Here is a 15506-nt window from a genome sequence, read left to right as displayed (position 1 = left end):
ACGCCTTTCCCCCCTTCAAAGTACTAGGACAAACCCTCAAGAAATTTGCTATCTCGGAGAGGACAAGAATGACACTAGTAGCTCCGTTCTGGCCCGCCCAAGATTGGTTCACAGAGGTACTGGAATGGTTGGTGGACTTTCCAAGAGCACTTCCACAAAGACAAGATTTGCTCAAACAACCCCACTTCGACAGGTATCACAGAAACCTCCCCGCTCTCAATCTGACTGGCTTTCGACTGTCAAAAGTCTTGTCAGAGCGAAGGGGTTTTCGACAAAAGCTGCTAAGGCTATCGCCTCAGCTAGAAGACCTTCGACCCTTAAAGTCTACCAGTCGAAGTGGGACGTTCTTTCGCCGTTGGTGCAGGAACAAGAAGTTTTCCTCTTCCAGTACCTCTGTGACTCAGATAGCAGATTTCCTAGTTTTCCTCAGAGAAAAATGCGGTTTGGCAGTATCTACTATCAAAGGATACCGTAGCATGCTGGCTGCGGTGTTCAGACATAGGAATTTAGATCTTCGAATGACAAAGATCTTCATGATCTATTAAGATCTTTGAATCTTCCAAGAAAACTTCGAACGAAGTTCCAAGTTGGAATCTGGATGTTGGTTCTTCGCTACCTGAGGTCGCTAGGTTTGAACCACCACATTTAGCCTCCTTCAAAGATCTCACGAGGAAAGCTCTCTTTCTCATGGCTTTTAGCATCTGCTAAAAGGGTTAGTGAGATTCATGCCCTAGAAGGAAGGGTAGGTTTCAAAGGAGATTCCGTGGTTTGTTCTTCCTTCCTTCGTTTTTTAGCAAAAAATGAGAACCCCTCAAATCCTTGGCCAAGGAGCTTTGAGGTTCGTGGTTTGTCTGCCCTAGTAGGGGAAGAACCTGAAAGAAACTCTTTCTTTGCCCTGTTAGGAGTTTAAAATACTACCTTCAGAAGAAGAAAACCCTTACGGGCATTGAGGACAGACTATGGTGCTCTGTAAAGGACCCCAGCAGACCATTGTCGAAAAATGCGCTGTCTTTCTTCATTAGAAATGTTGTGAAAGAAGCACATAGATGTGTGATGAAGAACATTTCAAGCTCTTAAAAGTCAAGGCTCATGAAGTGAGAGCAATAGCAACTTCCTTGGCCTTTAAGAAGAATATGTCTCTTCAGAATCTGATGAAAACTACATTCTGGAGATGTAATTCAGTATTCGCCAACCACTACCTAAAAGACGTCAGTATTACGTATGACGAGTGCTTCGCGTTAGGCCCGTACGTATCGGCGGATTCGGTGCTGGGGCAGGGAGCTGGAACATATCCTTAGTAGTTTTTTCCCCTTGTTTTTTTTGGTAATTGAGTTCATATGGTTGTATGAAAAATGATGCAGGTAGGCATCGTTTTTCGTTTCGTAATGCTAATACCATTAGTTTGGTTAGGTGATCGGATTTGGTTTGAAGCTCCCTGCGTTGGTAGTGGACAGGTTCTGTCATAGAAGAGGGCGAACCCCCATTGACATGATCCGACTTGGATTCTACTAAGTAAGCGGATATCAAGTCCCATTAGTAGACCCAAAGAGTCTTTTCAGCTGTAGGTCACGCCCTCGCTGTAGCTCTTATGGCTATGCAGACTAATAGACAGTATCTATGAAGTCTTCAGCCTAAACAGGTAAGAACCAAGGTTATTTGTTTACCTACAACAGGTGTTGTTTACCTTTTCTTTGTTATTTTCTGTCTTGTACCCTCCACCAAGGGTGTCAATCAGCTAAGTATATGTCTGACAGGAAAGTTCATGTACAAAAATGATATTGTTATTTTACAATAAAGTTTTGTACATACTTACCTGGCAGACATATACGATTGATGGCCCGCCCAGCCTCCCCTCAGGAGACAGGTATAAGAGAGAAAAAATCTGGCAAGAAAGGTATGATGGTTCTTACACCCACCTCCCAGCGGCGGGTAAGGTAGATCACCTGACCTACCTGTCGCGTTAGCCGCGAGTTTTGAATTCTGTCGTGACGTCAGAGACGTAAGCTAAGTATATGTCTGCCAGGTAAGTATGTACAAAACTTTATTGTAAAATAACAATATCATTTTGACACATTAGTCTTTGTTAACTAGATAGTTTTCTTATGCAAGAATAGTGATAATGTGTAAAAGAATTCATGGTGGAGAGGTTTGGATAATAGAAATTTCTCTCATACATTAACTGGAAAACTTTGAAGGTCATTTTGTTGTTCAATGTATAGGTAAACTGCTGTTGAAACTTGATTTTTAAATTCAAGTTTTTAAGGAAAATTAAAAAATTACAAGTATCTTGAGATGTGCCTTGCCATTTACAGGAACATGCTATCTGCTGTGGAATCAACTGCGACCCAGCACCTTCGTCTCACCTTGGCCCGTCAGTTAGCAGAGGTTCTTCTCAGAGGTTGTTCAGAACATGCATACAGAGCTCCTAATCAGGGTATGAAATCATTAGGTGGGTAGCTTTATTTTTGGTTAGTGGAAAGTCAGTGTTTGCTGCTTTGTAAGGTTAGTGGCTACAGCATTGAAGTTTGTTCCATAAGTTGTAAATGTTTATGCGTTTAGGTTTTATTGTTTCATGAAATTAAATTTCTTTATTTTGTATTTAGAAAGTACAGTGTAGGATATTTTATTGCACAGCAGATTATTTGCTTTTTGTATTGTGCTTTATATCATTTAGTAATAGCACCAACTTTGCCTTATTTAAAATTGTTTCTTTTGCTAAAAATTGTAGTCTTGCATGCACAGAGATTTATAAAGATAGTCTTAATACAGCTGTATTTAAGCGCCTCAGTGGCGTGGTTGGTTTGGTGTTTGCTTCTCACCTCGGTGGTCGCGGGTTTGATTCTCGGCCATTCCATTGAAGAGTGAGAGATGTGTATTTCTGGTGATAGTTCTCTCTCGACGTGGTTCGGAAGTCACGTAAAGCTGTTGGTCCCGTTGCTGAATAACCACTGGTTCCATGCAATGTAAAAACGCCATGCAAACAAAAAAAACAGCTGTATTTACACTTTATTAGAGACTAAGATAAATAACATCATTGTTAAATACCCCTACTGTATTTTGGAGTATACACTCAAGTTACTATTACCCAACGTCCAATTCCTTATGTACAGTTATATGCGAAGCATCGCTACAGTTCATAATGGTAAGTTAACTTTGTAGCTGTAATGGTTACACTACTTGTATGCTATAAGCACATTTATGATTTGTGCATGGGTAGTGGTAACTTGTTGCTCAAGATCATTATATAAACTGTCAAAGGACAAGTGAAGACAAAACTTTGGAAGTCAACTTATGTTAATCATGGCCAAAAGTTACATTTGATTAAAATGTGTGCATGTACTTTTTTATAAAGAATTTTTAACTTATTGTCCCTCAAATGTTGTTTGCAGCATATTTGTATCATACTTGTTTTCTTGAAATAATTTTTAGAAAATACTACTTTTTGATAATGTATTTGTATTAAAATATATAATGTTAATGAAATTTATTTTTACAGATGAAAAAAGTCGCAGTAGTTCAAGCCTTAAGGTAGGAGAAAGCCCATGGAAGCCACAGAAATATAGCGGGACAAATTTATTTGTACCTAGAAATATAAATGAAGAAATCATATTGCTGTTGCTTATAAGGTAAGAAATTATACTACAGTTAGCTAAATAGAGACTTTTGATATTTTGTGAAATTACAAATGAAATAAGAACCATTGCTGTACTAGGCAAGGGGTAAAATGGTCCCCAAGTGAAGTATAAGTACCAAGCTCCTCACCCATTGTTCATCATATGTTTGTAGTACGTTATGTATTGATTCATTTGTTTGGTGTCGGTCAATCAAATCAAATTTGCAGTAACTGACCATTGTACTCAGTACAGTTTATAGTCTTTTTAAATCTGTATCTATTTCTAAATGTTAAACTTGGATCTTAATTTTACTATAAGGTTGGTTGCATAGAATGTTGAGAGAGAGCGCTTCATTTATCCAGGCCAGTGATTTCTAATGTATGTTTGTTGATTAGCTTATTGTTTTATGGTGTTCAGTAAAGGTATTACATCTTAAACTGCCATTACTACTGTAGTGTGAATCAATAAATATATGTGGAAAGGTTCCCTATTTTTTCTTCATATGTCCAGGTTAGCTCAGCAAGTACTGTAAATACTATATTGAATGCTTGTCTGTATGGCAGTCTCTCTGCTCTCTTTCTCTTCCTTTTATGTAATGTTACTTTGTGGTGAATTTTGATAAAGGTATCTAAACGGTGTCTAGACACAGATGATGGCTGCTGGCACTAATATGGAAAACTCCTTGTTATGTACCAGATTTTACTTTATATATCAAAAGGCCAAATTGCATAATGTTTTGTTTGCCATAGATGAAGACATACCTTACATTGAGGTTCCTCACCTTTGATTAGATACAGTTATAATTGATGAATAATGCCTTTTATTGATGATGGATGTTGAGAGATGGGTGTCATACATCATAAGGAGGTCATCTCTCACCCATAATGAGAGCAAAATCCTCATGGTATGATGAGAAACTGTTGTATCTGTGAACCGAATCCATATGAAATGGTATTTTTAAATTTGAATAAATTTTGAATCTCACAGTGAAGCAATGGCAGTCAGAGAAGCTGTGCTGAGTCAAAGTCCCGAGTTTAAGAATGCCAGAGTTCATGCTTACGATAATGCAACGGCTGTGTACGACCTCCTATGCATTTCCCTTGCAAGAAGAAAGCAACATCAGATACTAATTGAGGTATTGTGGATTATGTAAAATTTTACAGAATTTTTCCCATGATGCTAAGTTTTAAGAAATCACATACGTAATCTTATTATCTGTGAGAGGGCAATTGCACTTTTTCAGTGTAATTCTTTTTTCTTTGTCGTGTGAATAAATAGAAAACTTGGAAAGTAGTATTATCCATTGTTATACTACAAAAATTTTAGATGATCAAAATATAATAACCACAATTCATTTTGTAGGAAGACTGGTAATACTAATTTGTATACATTTGTTCATCCTGTATGTAAGAGGTTCCTATTTTCATTATCACCTTTTAGTTGACTTTGCTTCCTTAGATCAGATTTTGTTTGCAGGTTTTTGAAAGGGCCATGAAGTTTTCGTATGAAGCCACGCATGTCTGGCAACAATTTGCGTTGGCGTTAATGTGTGGACGTAAGAATATTCGAGCTATGGTTGTTTTACAAGAGGTGCATCGTTTACTGCCCAGCGAACCTCACTACTGTCTTCTGGCAGCCAAAATTTGTTTCCAGCAGTTAGGAAGAGTAAGTGGATCAAAAGATAATGGCAGAAATGGTATAGAACCAGTTTCCAATATAATCATTTAAAAAAATATGGATATTTTATGTTTCTTTAGAAATGTATTTATTAGTGCAACAGCATGCTTAAATACTGGAGCCCTAAATGAATCTCTTCAAAAACACTTTTTCAAGGATCCTATTGCTTTTCCCGTGAGGGGGAAAGTGCCATCTTTCCAGTGTCCCTGTGGCCCCTAGCTGCAACCCCTTTCATTTCTCTGACTATACCTCCATTCATATTCTTTCTTCCCTTCTACTATTTCCTGACAAGTGTTTCAAAGTGCATCTGTGAGGTTTTCCTCCTGTTACACCTTTCAAACCTTGCAGTTCCTTGTTGGACGAGTCGGTTACGTGCTCAATTAACAATCTCAGGGTCTGGGTTTGATTCCCTGCTCTGCCAACGTGAAATCAGAGGAATTTATTTTTTGGTGATAGAAATTCATTTCTCAATGTAAACTTATGTGGACCTTTCCATTGGTAGCTAATTGGTTTGTAGCCACATCAAAATATCTAATCCTTCGGGCCAGCCCTAGGAGAGCTGTTGATCAGCTCAGTGGTTGGGTAAAATTAAGATATACTTAACTTTTTACAGTCAAGTTTTCATTTCAATGCTGAATGACTTCATAGATCCCAGTGCTTGGCTTTTGGCCTAAATTCTATATTCTGTCTGCCTATTGCACTTCTTTAGAAAAAGTAAAAGAATCTCTCTGTCTCTTTATTTTTGTCATTAGATAGAAGAAGGCTTAGAGTGGGTCAGTAAGGCCCTTAAGTCATCAGAAGAAAGAGCAAGTATGCTTGCGGCCAGGTGTCATCTCTTCCATGGTTTGGGGCTCACTCTAGAGGCTCATCACACACAGCGGCATGCAGATTCCCATGCCCTAAGGGCCAAAGCTCTGGAATGTTTTCTAAGGTTGGTATCAGATGTTATATTATTTTCCAGATGGAAAGTAGATTGTGTTTTATTACTTTTCCTTGTATGACAGGGATTGTTATCCCATAGATTGTTATCTAGTTTTTATGTACAGTGCATGTCTGGATAGGCTTGAAAAATTGCAGGTAAATGTGAGCAGGATTAGATAGTCATGGGATGTACTGATTTGTTTGTGGCATACTCTTTCTTGTGTGTTTTAGTGCTTAAATTGAGTAAATGAAAGGTTAAAGTGCATAGATAATATTAAAAATATTTTGCTAATAAGCAGTAACTGTGTGAATAACATTGCATAGCATTTATAATTTTATGGTATTATTTTAAGTTTGTACTATTCTACATGTTTTTTATGAGTTTATACGGTACACATAGTATACATCCAACGTACATCACTTACATTGCAGATCCCAACAACTGGATTCTAGTGACCATTTAGTAGAATTTTACTTGGCTTTGCATTACGCCCAGAGCCGTCTTCTTGTCGAAGCCACACATCACGTGAAGCTGGCACTCTATTTACGATCAGAGCATCCACATTCCTTACATCTCTTGATATTGCTTTTGTCTGCCCAAAAGGAGTATGAAGAGGCACTAGAGGTAAGAGTTGTTCTTTTGTGTGGGTAGCTACTAATTTTTCAGACTTTTTAGAGACCACCTTTCATTCATGAAATTCATGCTAGCTTTAGAACCTGATTGATATTGTCTCTGCTGGTAAATAGCAGACGTGCAAAATGGACCCTGGTAAATGACAGATGTTCAAATTGGTTCTTCTGGATAATATATCTTAGCCTAGTGTTTCCTTGTATGGCATGTCGTTTTATATAATAAATCGAGTGAACGAGATAGGTATCATGTAGCTAAATGTATTTTTAGTTTTTTTAATTTTTTCCTATTAGGATTCTCTCCTAATAGGGTCAGACACTATGGAGAAAGTATTTTTTTAAAATCCTATGGAATTTTAAAATTCGTAATTGTATGAATGCTGTTTTTCATGATGCTGTTCATTCTGAAATTTTAAGTTATATTTAATTTTTTACTGATATGATTTAAATTTTTATAATTCAAGTGAGTGGATGTAGAAATTTGTTTGGTTTTCATCTCTTTAGATTCAAGAGAAGAATTTTTATAAATCTTGTGATTTATGTATGCGTGTTTGTAAATTTCTTTCATCACAACCTCATTACTCATGTAATGTCTCATTTCCAAGGATGTGGAAATCCCAGTCACACCATTCTTGTCTCAGTCAAGAGTTAGAAGTCAGAGCAAGCTCAGTCATTTGTATAAGCGCCTCAGCGGCGTGGTTGGTATGGTATTAGCGTCACACCCCCTCATTTTGGGACCACCTTGACGTGGTGAGGGGCTCTCGAACCTCAGGAATCTCTTCCCAGGTTCGAACCCAAGAGTCCCATATGACATTATATATTTTCGTAAACTTATGTGGACCTTTCCATTTTTTGCCAAAATTTTTGAAAGCAAATAAATAGAGAAAACATATCATTGGCTTAACGTGGAGTTAAATCCGAAGCTAAATAGTGAGAACTGTGGTAGATCCATCATCTACCCGAACAATGTTCGGACCTGTTTTTCAAGGCGGAACTATTCTGTGAGCTGGACACGGATTCCAGGGGGGGCCTGGTTCTAGGAATAGAACTCTCGGCATTCTATCCAGTTTGCCCATAATGTGATTAGGATGGGGATAATTGTATTAACATAATACTCTTAGTCTAGCAAGCGGGTTCTGCTTACACTTGGGCCATACTAATCATGTTATGCCATCCCCTTTTGGGGTAGGGTAGGGATGCGGACATTTGGGAGTCCTTTCTCACTTGTGCCTTTGGCAGAAAATTTAACTTCGCGAAGGGCCAATGATATCTTTTCAAGAATTTTTGTTGTGTGTGTGTGTGTGTGTGTGTGTGTAAAAACTCAAAACATTTATGAACTGTGAAATAAATGATTTGAGTACCCCCTGGGCCCCATGATGGAAAAACTACGGCACAGTTGATGACCATTGGCACGTCACTCCCGAATTTCCTAGGTACTGCCACAAGTAGTGAAAGTTACTATAAAAGATACAAAGGAACACCCTGTTCCAAGTAAAGCAGCAGAGCCAGAAAAAGCCAAATAGAGTGCATAAATACAGAAGAAACAAACAAAAATAAATTGGTAAACTCCAATATCGTAACAATGGAACCATATATGATGAACAATAATTCTGAATTAGAGACAAATAATCCTCTCAGCAATACAGAAGGAAAAAATATAAAAATCATAATAGACAAGCAACATACATAAAACAAGGACCAAAAAGACAAACAAAAATTACGACTTAATCCCACATTGGTACATTTTGATGACCTCTTTGGACCAGATTAATTGGTCAAGATTTCTAGTCCTCAAAGCTGACAACAAAATCTCAGCAGCGATGCTAAAAAGAAAACAAATTACTTAACATATATCCAACACAAGACATGGAATGCAGACACATCAAGGACAATGAATGGCTCATCCAAGTAACCAATAAAAAAAGCAGTCCATGCCTTTTTAAGTATAACAGAAATAAATAATATAAAGGTAATAATTACAAGCCATGAAACATTGAATTATGTACATCCTAGCTGGCTCATCCAAGTAACCAATAAAAAGCAGTCCACTGCCTTTTTAAGTATAACAGAAATAAATAATATAAAGGTAATAATTACAAGCCATGAAACATTGAATTATGTACATCCTACCCAATAGCGAGCAGGAGCTTCCTTCAAAACAACTTTTGCTAGACTCCCTAAAATTGAGATATAACAATATCCACGATTTAGAAATATACTCTATTTCAAGTAGGAAAGATAAAAGTAAAAATATCAACATTGCCAAAATAAAATTTACAGGCCAAGACTTACCATTTAAAATAAAAATTCTTGGACAAAATAGAGAAGTTCGTCCTTTTGTTCCTAAACCATTACAATGTACACAGTGCTCAAGGTATGGACACACATACAAAAGATGCCGTAATAAAGCTATATGTGCAGTCTGTGCATCAGATGACCATACCACTAATTGGAACTGTAAACAATCAAAATGTATTAATTGTGGACTAGCCCATCACGCAAAATCTAAGGAGTGTTCATTTTACCAATATAACACAGAACTTCAGTTGTTAATAAATAGGACAGGAATGTCAGTCATGGAAGCCAGGACTTGAGCTAAAAGTAAGAGGCGTTAACAATCCATCCAAAACCCCCACCTTTTCAAATGTGACTAAAATCAAGACATCAAACAGCACAATGACAAACAAGATAGTATAAACATGGAAACTGGATTTCATACCAATAATACTGAAACCCAAAATAAAAGTGATATTACAACAACCAATACCACCACCAACATAGATGATTCAGTTATCCATGGAAAAGAACTTCCAATAGAAGAAGAATTAAATAATGATGATAATCGAACTGGCAAAAAGAAAAGAATTCTAGAAAGAACCCCACCTAAGGGAAAAAAAGTAAATATTGAAAATTACAATCAATCCAGAGAGACTCCAACTACACCAGGAGAACATTTTAAAAAAGATATTAAACTAACCTCATCACAAGTGGAAATACACAATTACCCTCAATCTCAATCAAACAGCCAACATCTGGACAGTAAAGATCACTCCTTTACAATTTCCATCAAATAATACTAATGGAAACAAAATCATACCATTAAACCAAACCAAAATATAACTATCACCCCCCAACCATCCACAAGACCGAAATATCCCATTAACAACAACAAAACAAATAACCCCTCAAACCAACAGTCCTTATCACTACAGAAAAGGAACAATAGAATTACAAAACCAGAAATTTCTAAAGCTAGACCCCCCCCCCCCAAAAACTTCTGAACCAATAATTAACATTACCAAACATGCTTCATCTTGTGGTTGTAATGAATGCTTTGTAAGTACATATAACCAACTAACTACCAAGACAGAGGACACAGTACGAAATTGTATTGACAATTTTACCAAATTAAGGAGGTTGCCCTTTAACACACCAACATGAGAACGAATTATGTTCTGAAATCCTTCAAATACAAAAGGAAATTATAAAATCAAAAATAGACTTATTAATATTCAACTATGAAAAAACAAACAACTGCAGAATCTAATAACCAACATACAAATACAACGATTAAAAAACCACAAATAAATTCAAATGCATATAAACTACGAGATAAAGTAAAATCAGCAATCAATTTACAGAATTTAACACCAATTCCTCCCAATAATGGAATATAAAATCATTCAATGGAATATAAATGGTCTCTTAACCCGACTACGTCTGGGTGAATTACAAAGAATCATACGAGACCACAACCCAATGTGCATATGTCTACAACATATAGGAAGTAACCCTACAAATATCCAACACTATAAATTGCCTGTTATTCACCAACTGACGGTGGAAAATTAGGCACAGCCATATACGTTCATAATAGCATACATATGAACCTGTTGACATACCATCTATGCCATATCAAATAACATCAATTAAACTGTATATGCCTGATAAAAGTAAAAATTACTATTTGTAATTTATATAACCAACCAACCAAATTTCAATGCAAATTTCAGTGATTTTCTGAACTTATTAGCAAAAGTATACAGGAACCACTACTTATAGTAGGAGATTTTAATGCACATAATCATTATGGGATATTAATAAACACCCCACTGACACATCCGGAATCAACATAGAGAATACTATAATGAAACACAATCTGTATTGTCTCAATGAAAGCGAAGTTCCAACATATTTTTTTCAAATACACACCTAACCTTTTCTTCAATTGACATTTCATTATGTTCAAATGATGTAGCGGAGAAATTTGAATGGAACGTCCTAGACGATTCATACACAAGTGACCATTTCCCAATCATTCTGAACTACTTAAGTAATGTCAAAATATTGCCACCTACAAGATATAATATCCAAAAGCTAACTGGGAGGAATAAAAATATTTCCTATATACACACGAAACATACCACCATTCCCACATAATGAAGATCACAATACTACATGTGAATCCTTCTAAACTTCATAATAAATGCTGCAGATAAAAGTATTCCAAAAACCAAAACACATTCCACAAAATCCCCTGTCCCATGGTGGAATCCAACATTAACAACATTAAGTAAAATAAAACATATATTGAGTCGCAATCTAAACAGACTCAAAAACTCGCCTTAAAATCACTCAACAAAATGCCCTATAGTATAAACATATTAAACAAAATAGTTATAACAAACATAACAATTAACCACATTAAACCACTATATAACAAATATACAGCCAAATTTAGAAAAACGGTAATAGCTGAAAAAATCGCATCATGGAAGGAATATGTCTCAAACATATCTTCAAACACATCCACAAGGGATGTCTGGCAAAAGATAAGGAAAATCAATGGAAAACATATAAGACCTCCAAGAAGTGCAATACATTTAAATGGAAAAATATACCATGATACTTATGAAATATCATAATTGGGAAACATTTTGAAAAACATCAGTGCTTACTCCAGCCTAGATACACATTTTCAAAGTATCAGAAAACAAAAAGAAAATATAATACTCAATTTTGAAACTCTTGAAGACCTGGAATATAACTATATTTTTAACATGGATGAACTAGATAATGCCATCAACTCTTGTCATCCCTCTGCACCAGGATATGATAAAATATCATTTGAAATGATAGAAAAATTAGCTCCTATAGCTAAATCATATTTATTAAAATTTTACAATAGTATCTGGCTAAAACGTGTCTTTCCTGATAAATGGAAACATGCCATAATTATTCCAATAAACAAACCAGGAAAGGATGCAAGTAATCCATCCAATTATAGACCGATATCTCTAACAAGTTGCCTATGCAAAATCTTAGAAAAAATGGTTAATGCACGATTAACGTATGTAATAACCAAAGAATCCATTTAACACCAACGCAATCTGGTTCAATAGCTGGCAGATCAACCCTAGATCCCTTAACACATTTAGAAGATCATATAAAAAAAGGCTTTGAACAAAAGAAATTAACAGTAGCTATATTTTTTTTATATAGAAAAAGGATATGATACAACATGGAAACATAACATCATGCAAAAACTCCACTCCAAGGGACTAAGAGGCCACTTACCAATATTTATTAAGAACTTCTTAACAAACAACTTTTCAAGTAAGAGTAGAAAATTCGTACTCAGTAACTTATAAACTGGAAGAAGGAATCCCTCAAGGTAGTGTCTTGAGCTGTACATTGTTTGCTTTAGCAATCAATGACATTACTATAAATTTACCAAGTGGTGTAAAAACATTTATATGTTGATGACTTTGTCATTTACTATACGAGTAGTAATCTGAGACATGCTCAGAGAGTTCTCAGTACTGCCATTTCAAATATATGTAGTTGGGCAAATTCAGTTGGATTTAAATTTTCAAACTGATAAAACAAAAGCAATCGTCTTCTACAAAGACAAAAGATGGATGAAGAACCAAACAATCAAACTGCATCTTTATAGCACTGAAATACAATTTTGTACAAAAATCAAGTATCTAGGAGTAATATTTGATCAACATTTAAATTGGAAAGAGCACATCAAATACATTAAAGCCAAGGGCATCAAAGCCCTTGCCATATTAAAAAAAGTTATCACACACTAATTGGGGAGCAAAGCGAGACATTTTATTAATGATATATAAGGCAACAGTCTTATCCATAATAGATTACTGCTGTCCAATATATTCATCCGCCTCAGAATCTGCATTAAAAATCCTCTCGATGCAGTGCACCATGAAGGCGTGCGATTGTGCACAGGAGCTTTTCCGATCGTCCCCAACAAACTCACTTTTTTTTTTTTGGTGGAGGCAGGTGTTTTGCCCTTAAAACATCACCGTAATTTAATAAACAATACAAAGAGGTCTTTCAATGCAAGCAGGATCGTCTCCTGCAACTTACTGCTTCCAAAACTGTAATCAAGTAACAGCAGTTAATAGTACTAGCTCTTTCCCAAAAAAGAGCTAGATACATAATGAACATACATAATATGAATCCAATTTTTCACCCACCAATGGAATTGCCACCACCATGGATTTTAAATAGAGTAAAGATATGTACCTCCCTGTCTTACCTACTCAAAAAACAAATGACAAGTACGAAAAATGTACCGCCAACATGCTTTGGAGCACATTAGAAGAAAAAGGCGACAAATTTATGATATATACAGACGGCTCCAAAAATAATGTTGGAGTAGGAGCATCTGCATATTCGAAAAATATGTTAAGTAAAAAAAGCCTACCTTCAATATCATCAGTATTTACTGCTGAAGTCACAGCCATACAGATGGCTCTAGATATGATATCTGAGGCAAAAGCAAGTGTCTCTGTTATTTTCAGTGACTCACGTTAGCGCTATAGATGCATAAGACAGTATAAACAGGAAAACCAAATAGTACAGGAAATTCAAATAAAAATTCATCAACTCCTCCAATCAGGAATATCAATGGAAATATGTGGATCCCAGCACACGTGGGAATAAAAGGAAATGAATATGCAGACTCTGCTGCCAAATTAGCCTGCACTATCCCTCCAACAATTTCATATGCCCCAGTGTCAGACTGGGTAAAATCAGTTAAAACATTAATTTACCAGGATTGGAAAGAAGAATGGGCCTCTGTGCCAACAACAAATAAACTTAAAAATAAAAATAAAAACTGAAAGTCTATGCATGGAGGACATCCTCACAGGAGGAAAGAGCAAAAGAGGTGATCCTAGCAAGGCTACGTATAGGACACACAAGATTCTCACATGGTCACTTGATGTCAACACCACATGCTGACCCAGTGAAATGTAACAGATGTCAAACACCCATGACAGTACAGCATTTGCTTGTTGAGTGCCCAAATTGGACCCAGCTAAGATCTATTTATCTGCGGAGTTCGGAAATGAAAAATATTCTTGCGGAAAGCAGGGATTTTTCAATTAATAAAATCATAAATTTTTTAAATAAGACGGGTTTCTCAAATAAAGTCTATTTTTTTTTTTTTTTTTTTTTTTTTTTTTTTTTTTTTTTTTTTTTTTTTTTTTTTTTTTTTTTTTTTTTTTTTTTTTTTTTTCTTCTTCTTCTTCTTCTTCTTCTTCTCAGGATTGATCCCTGAGAACCAGCCCGAGAAGAGTCTACTTGAGACTCAGAGGTCTGGAAAAACTAACACCTATTAATAATAATAATTAGCGTCACACCTCGGTGGTCGCGGGTTCGATTCTCGGCCATCCCATTGAGGAGTGAGAGATGTGTATTTCTGGTGATAGAAGTTCACTCTCGACGTGGTTCGGAAGTCACATAAAGCCGTTGGTCCCGTTGCTGAATAACCACTGGTTCCATGCAACGTATAAGCACCATACAAACAAACAAACAAACAAACAATCAGTCATTTGTATGATATAACGCATGATTCTCTTCCACCATAAGGTCTTCATAGGAAGGCTGTATTCAGATTTTTTCCAGTGCCCTTATTGTTTTACAAACATCTTTTCATCTGTGATAGTTTTTCATACCTTGGGTGTTACAGTGGGTCAATGAATTTTGCATGTTTCTGCGTTGAATTTAGCAGGTTTTATGTTTGCATAAATGGCACATGATCTATGTAGGTTAGAATTGTAAAAAGGAGTAAAGTTTGATAGGCAACAAAGGCATAAAATAAACAAAAATTAGTCAGTTTACAGATGGGAGGATAGAATTAGAATTATCATAATGGAAGTATATAAGTTCTGTATGTAGATGGGATGGTGAGATAACGATGAAAGGGTGATGGAGATAACTGAGATATATCCGTTGCGCAACCTGAAAGTTAGAAAACCCAGTTTATACGGATGTAACCTATAAGAAGTGAAGCTTTGTGGAAGATAAATCATAATAACGACATGAGTGACAATATTTCACAGGAGATCCTAATGTGTTATGTTTTAAGTGCACATATGTGATATACAGGTTTTTCCTTTTATATATGAATGTCTTATAACTTATGATTATTTACAGTTAGCATTTATTTCAGTCATTCCTTCAGTACTGTATAAGCCCTGGTCAGCCTCTTAGTCACTGCACTGTGGAACCTTGCTGTCATTGGTGCTGTCTTTATTGAATATTATAATAATAATAATAATAATAATAATAATAATAATAATATTTGTTCTTCAACCTCTTTAATTGTCTTCATACATTTACACCTTTTCT

General features: G+C 35.9%; 1 protein-coding gene across 5 annotated transcripts in view; it reads left to right on the top strand.

Annotated features, from left to right (window-relative positions):
* LOC135209548 (tetratricopeptide repeat protein 7B-like) overlaps positions 1 to 15506 on the top strand; it is a 482937-nt gene that overhangs the window by 234598 nt on the left and 232833 nt on the right. For 4 of the 5 annotated variants that reach the window (XM_064242205.1, XM_064242204.1, XM_064242203.1 and 1 more), the window contains 6 exons: positions 2313 to 2449; positions 3497 to 3626; positions 4602 to 4749; positions 5091 to 5279; positions 6044 to 6222; positions 6645 to 6837. In XM_064242205.1, the coding sequence (XP_064098275.1) occupies positions 2313 to 2449; positions 3497 to 3626; positions 4602 to 4749; positions 5091 to 5279; positions 6044 to 6222; positions 6645 to 6837 (976 nt within the window). The remainder of the gene's footprint in view (positions 1 to 2312; positions 2450 to 3496; positions 3627 to 4601; positions 4750 to 5090; positions 5280 to 6043; positions 6223 to 6644; positions 6838 to 15506) is intronic. The other variant, XM_064242202.1, reaches the window with a different exon arrangement.

The sequence above is a fragment of the Macrobrachium nipponense genome, chromosome 38, assembly GCF_015104395.2.
Source record: "Macrobrachium nipponense isolate FS-2020 chromosome 38, ASM1510439v2, whole genome shotgun sequence".
Taxonomy (NCBI): Eukaryota; Metazoa; Arthropoda; class Malacostraca; order Decapoda; family Palaemonidae; genus Macrobrachium; species Macrobrachium nipponense.
Note: the sequence above shows the minus strand (reverse complement) of the source record. Positions and strands in the feature narration are given on the sequence as shown.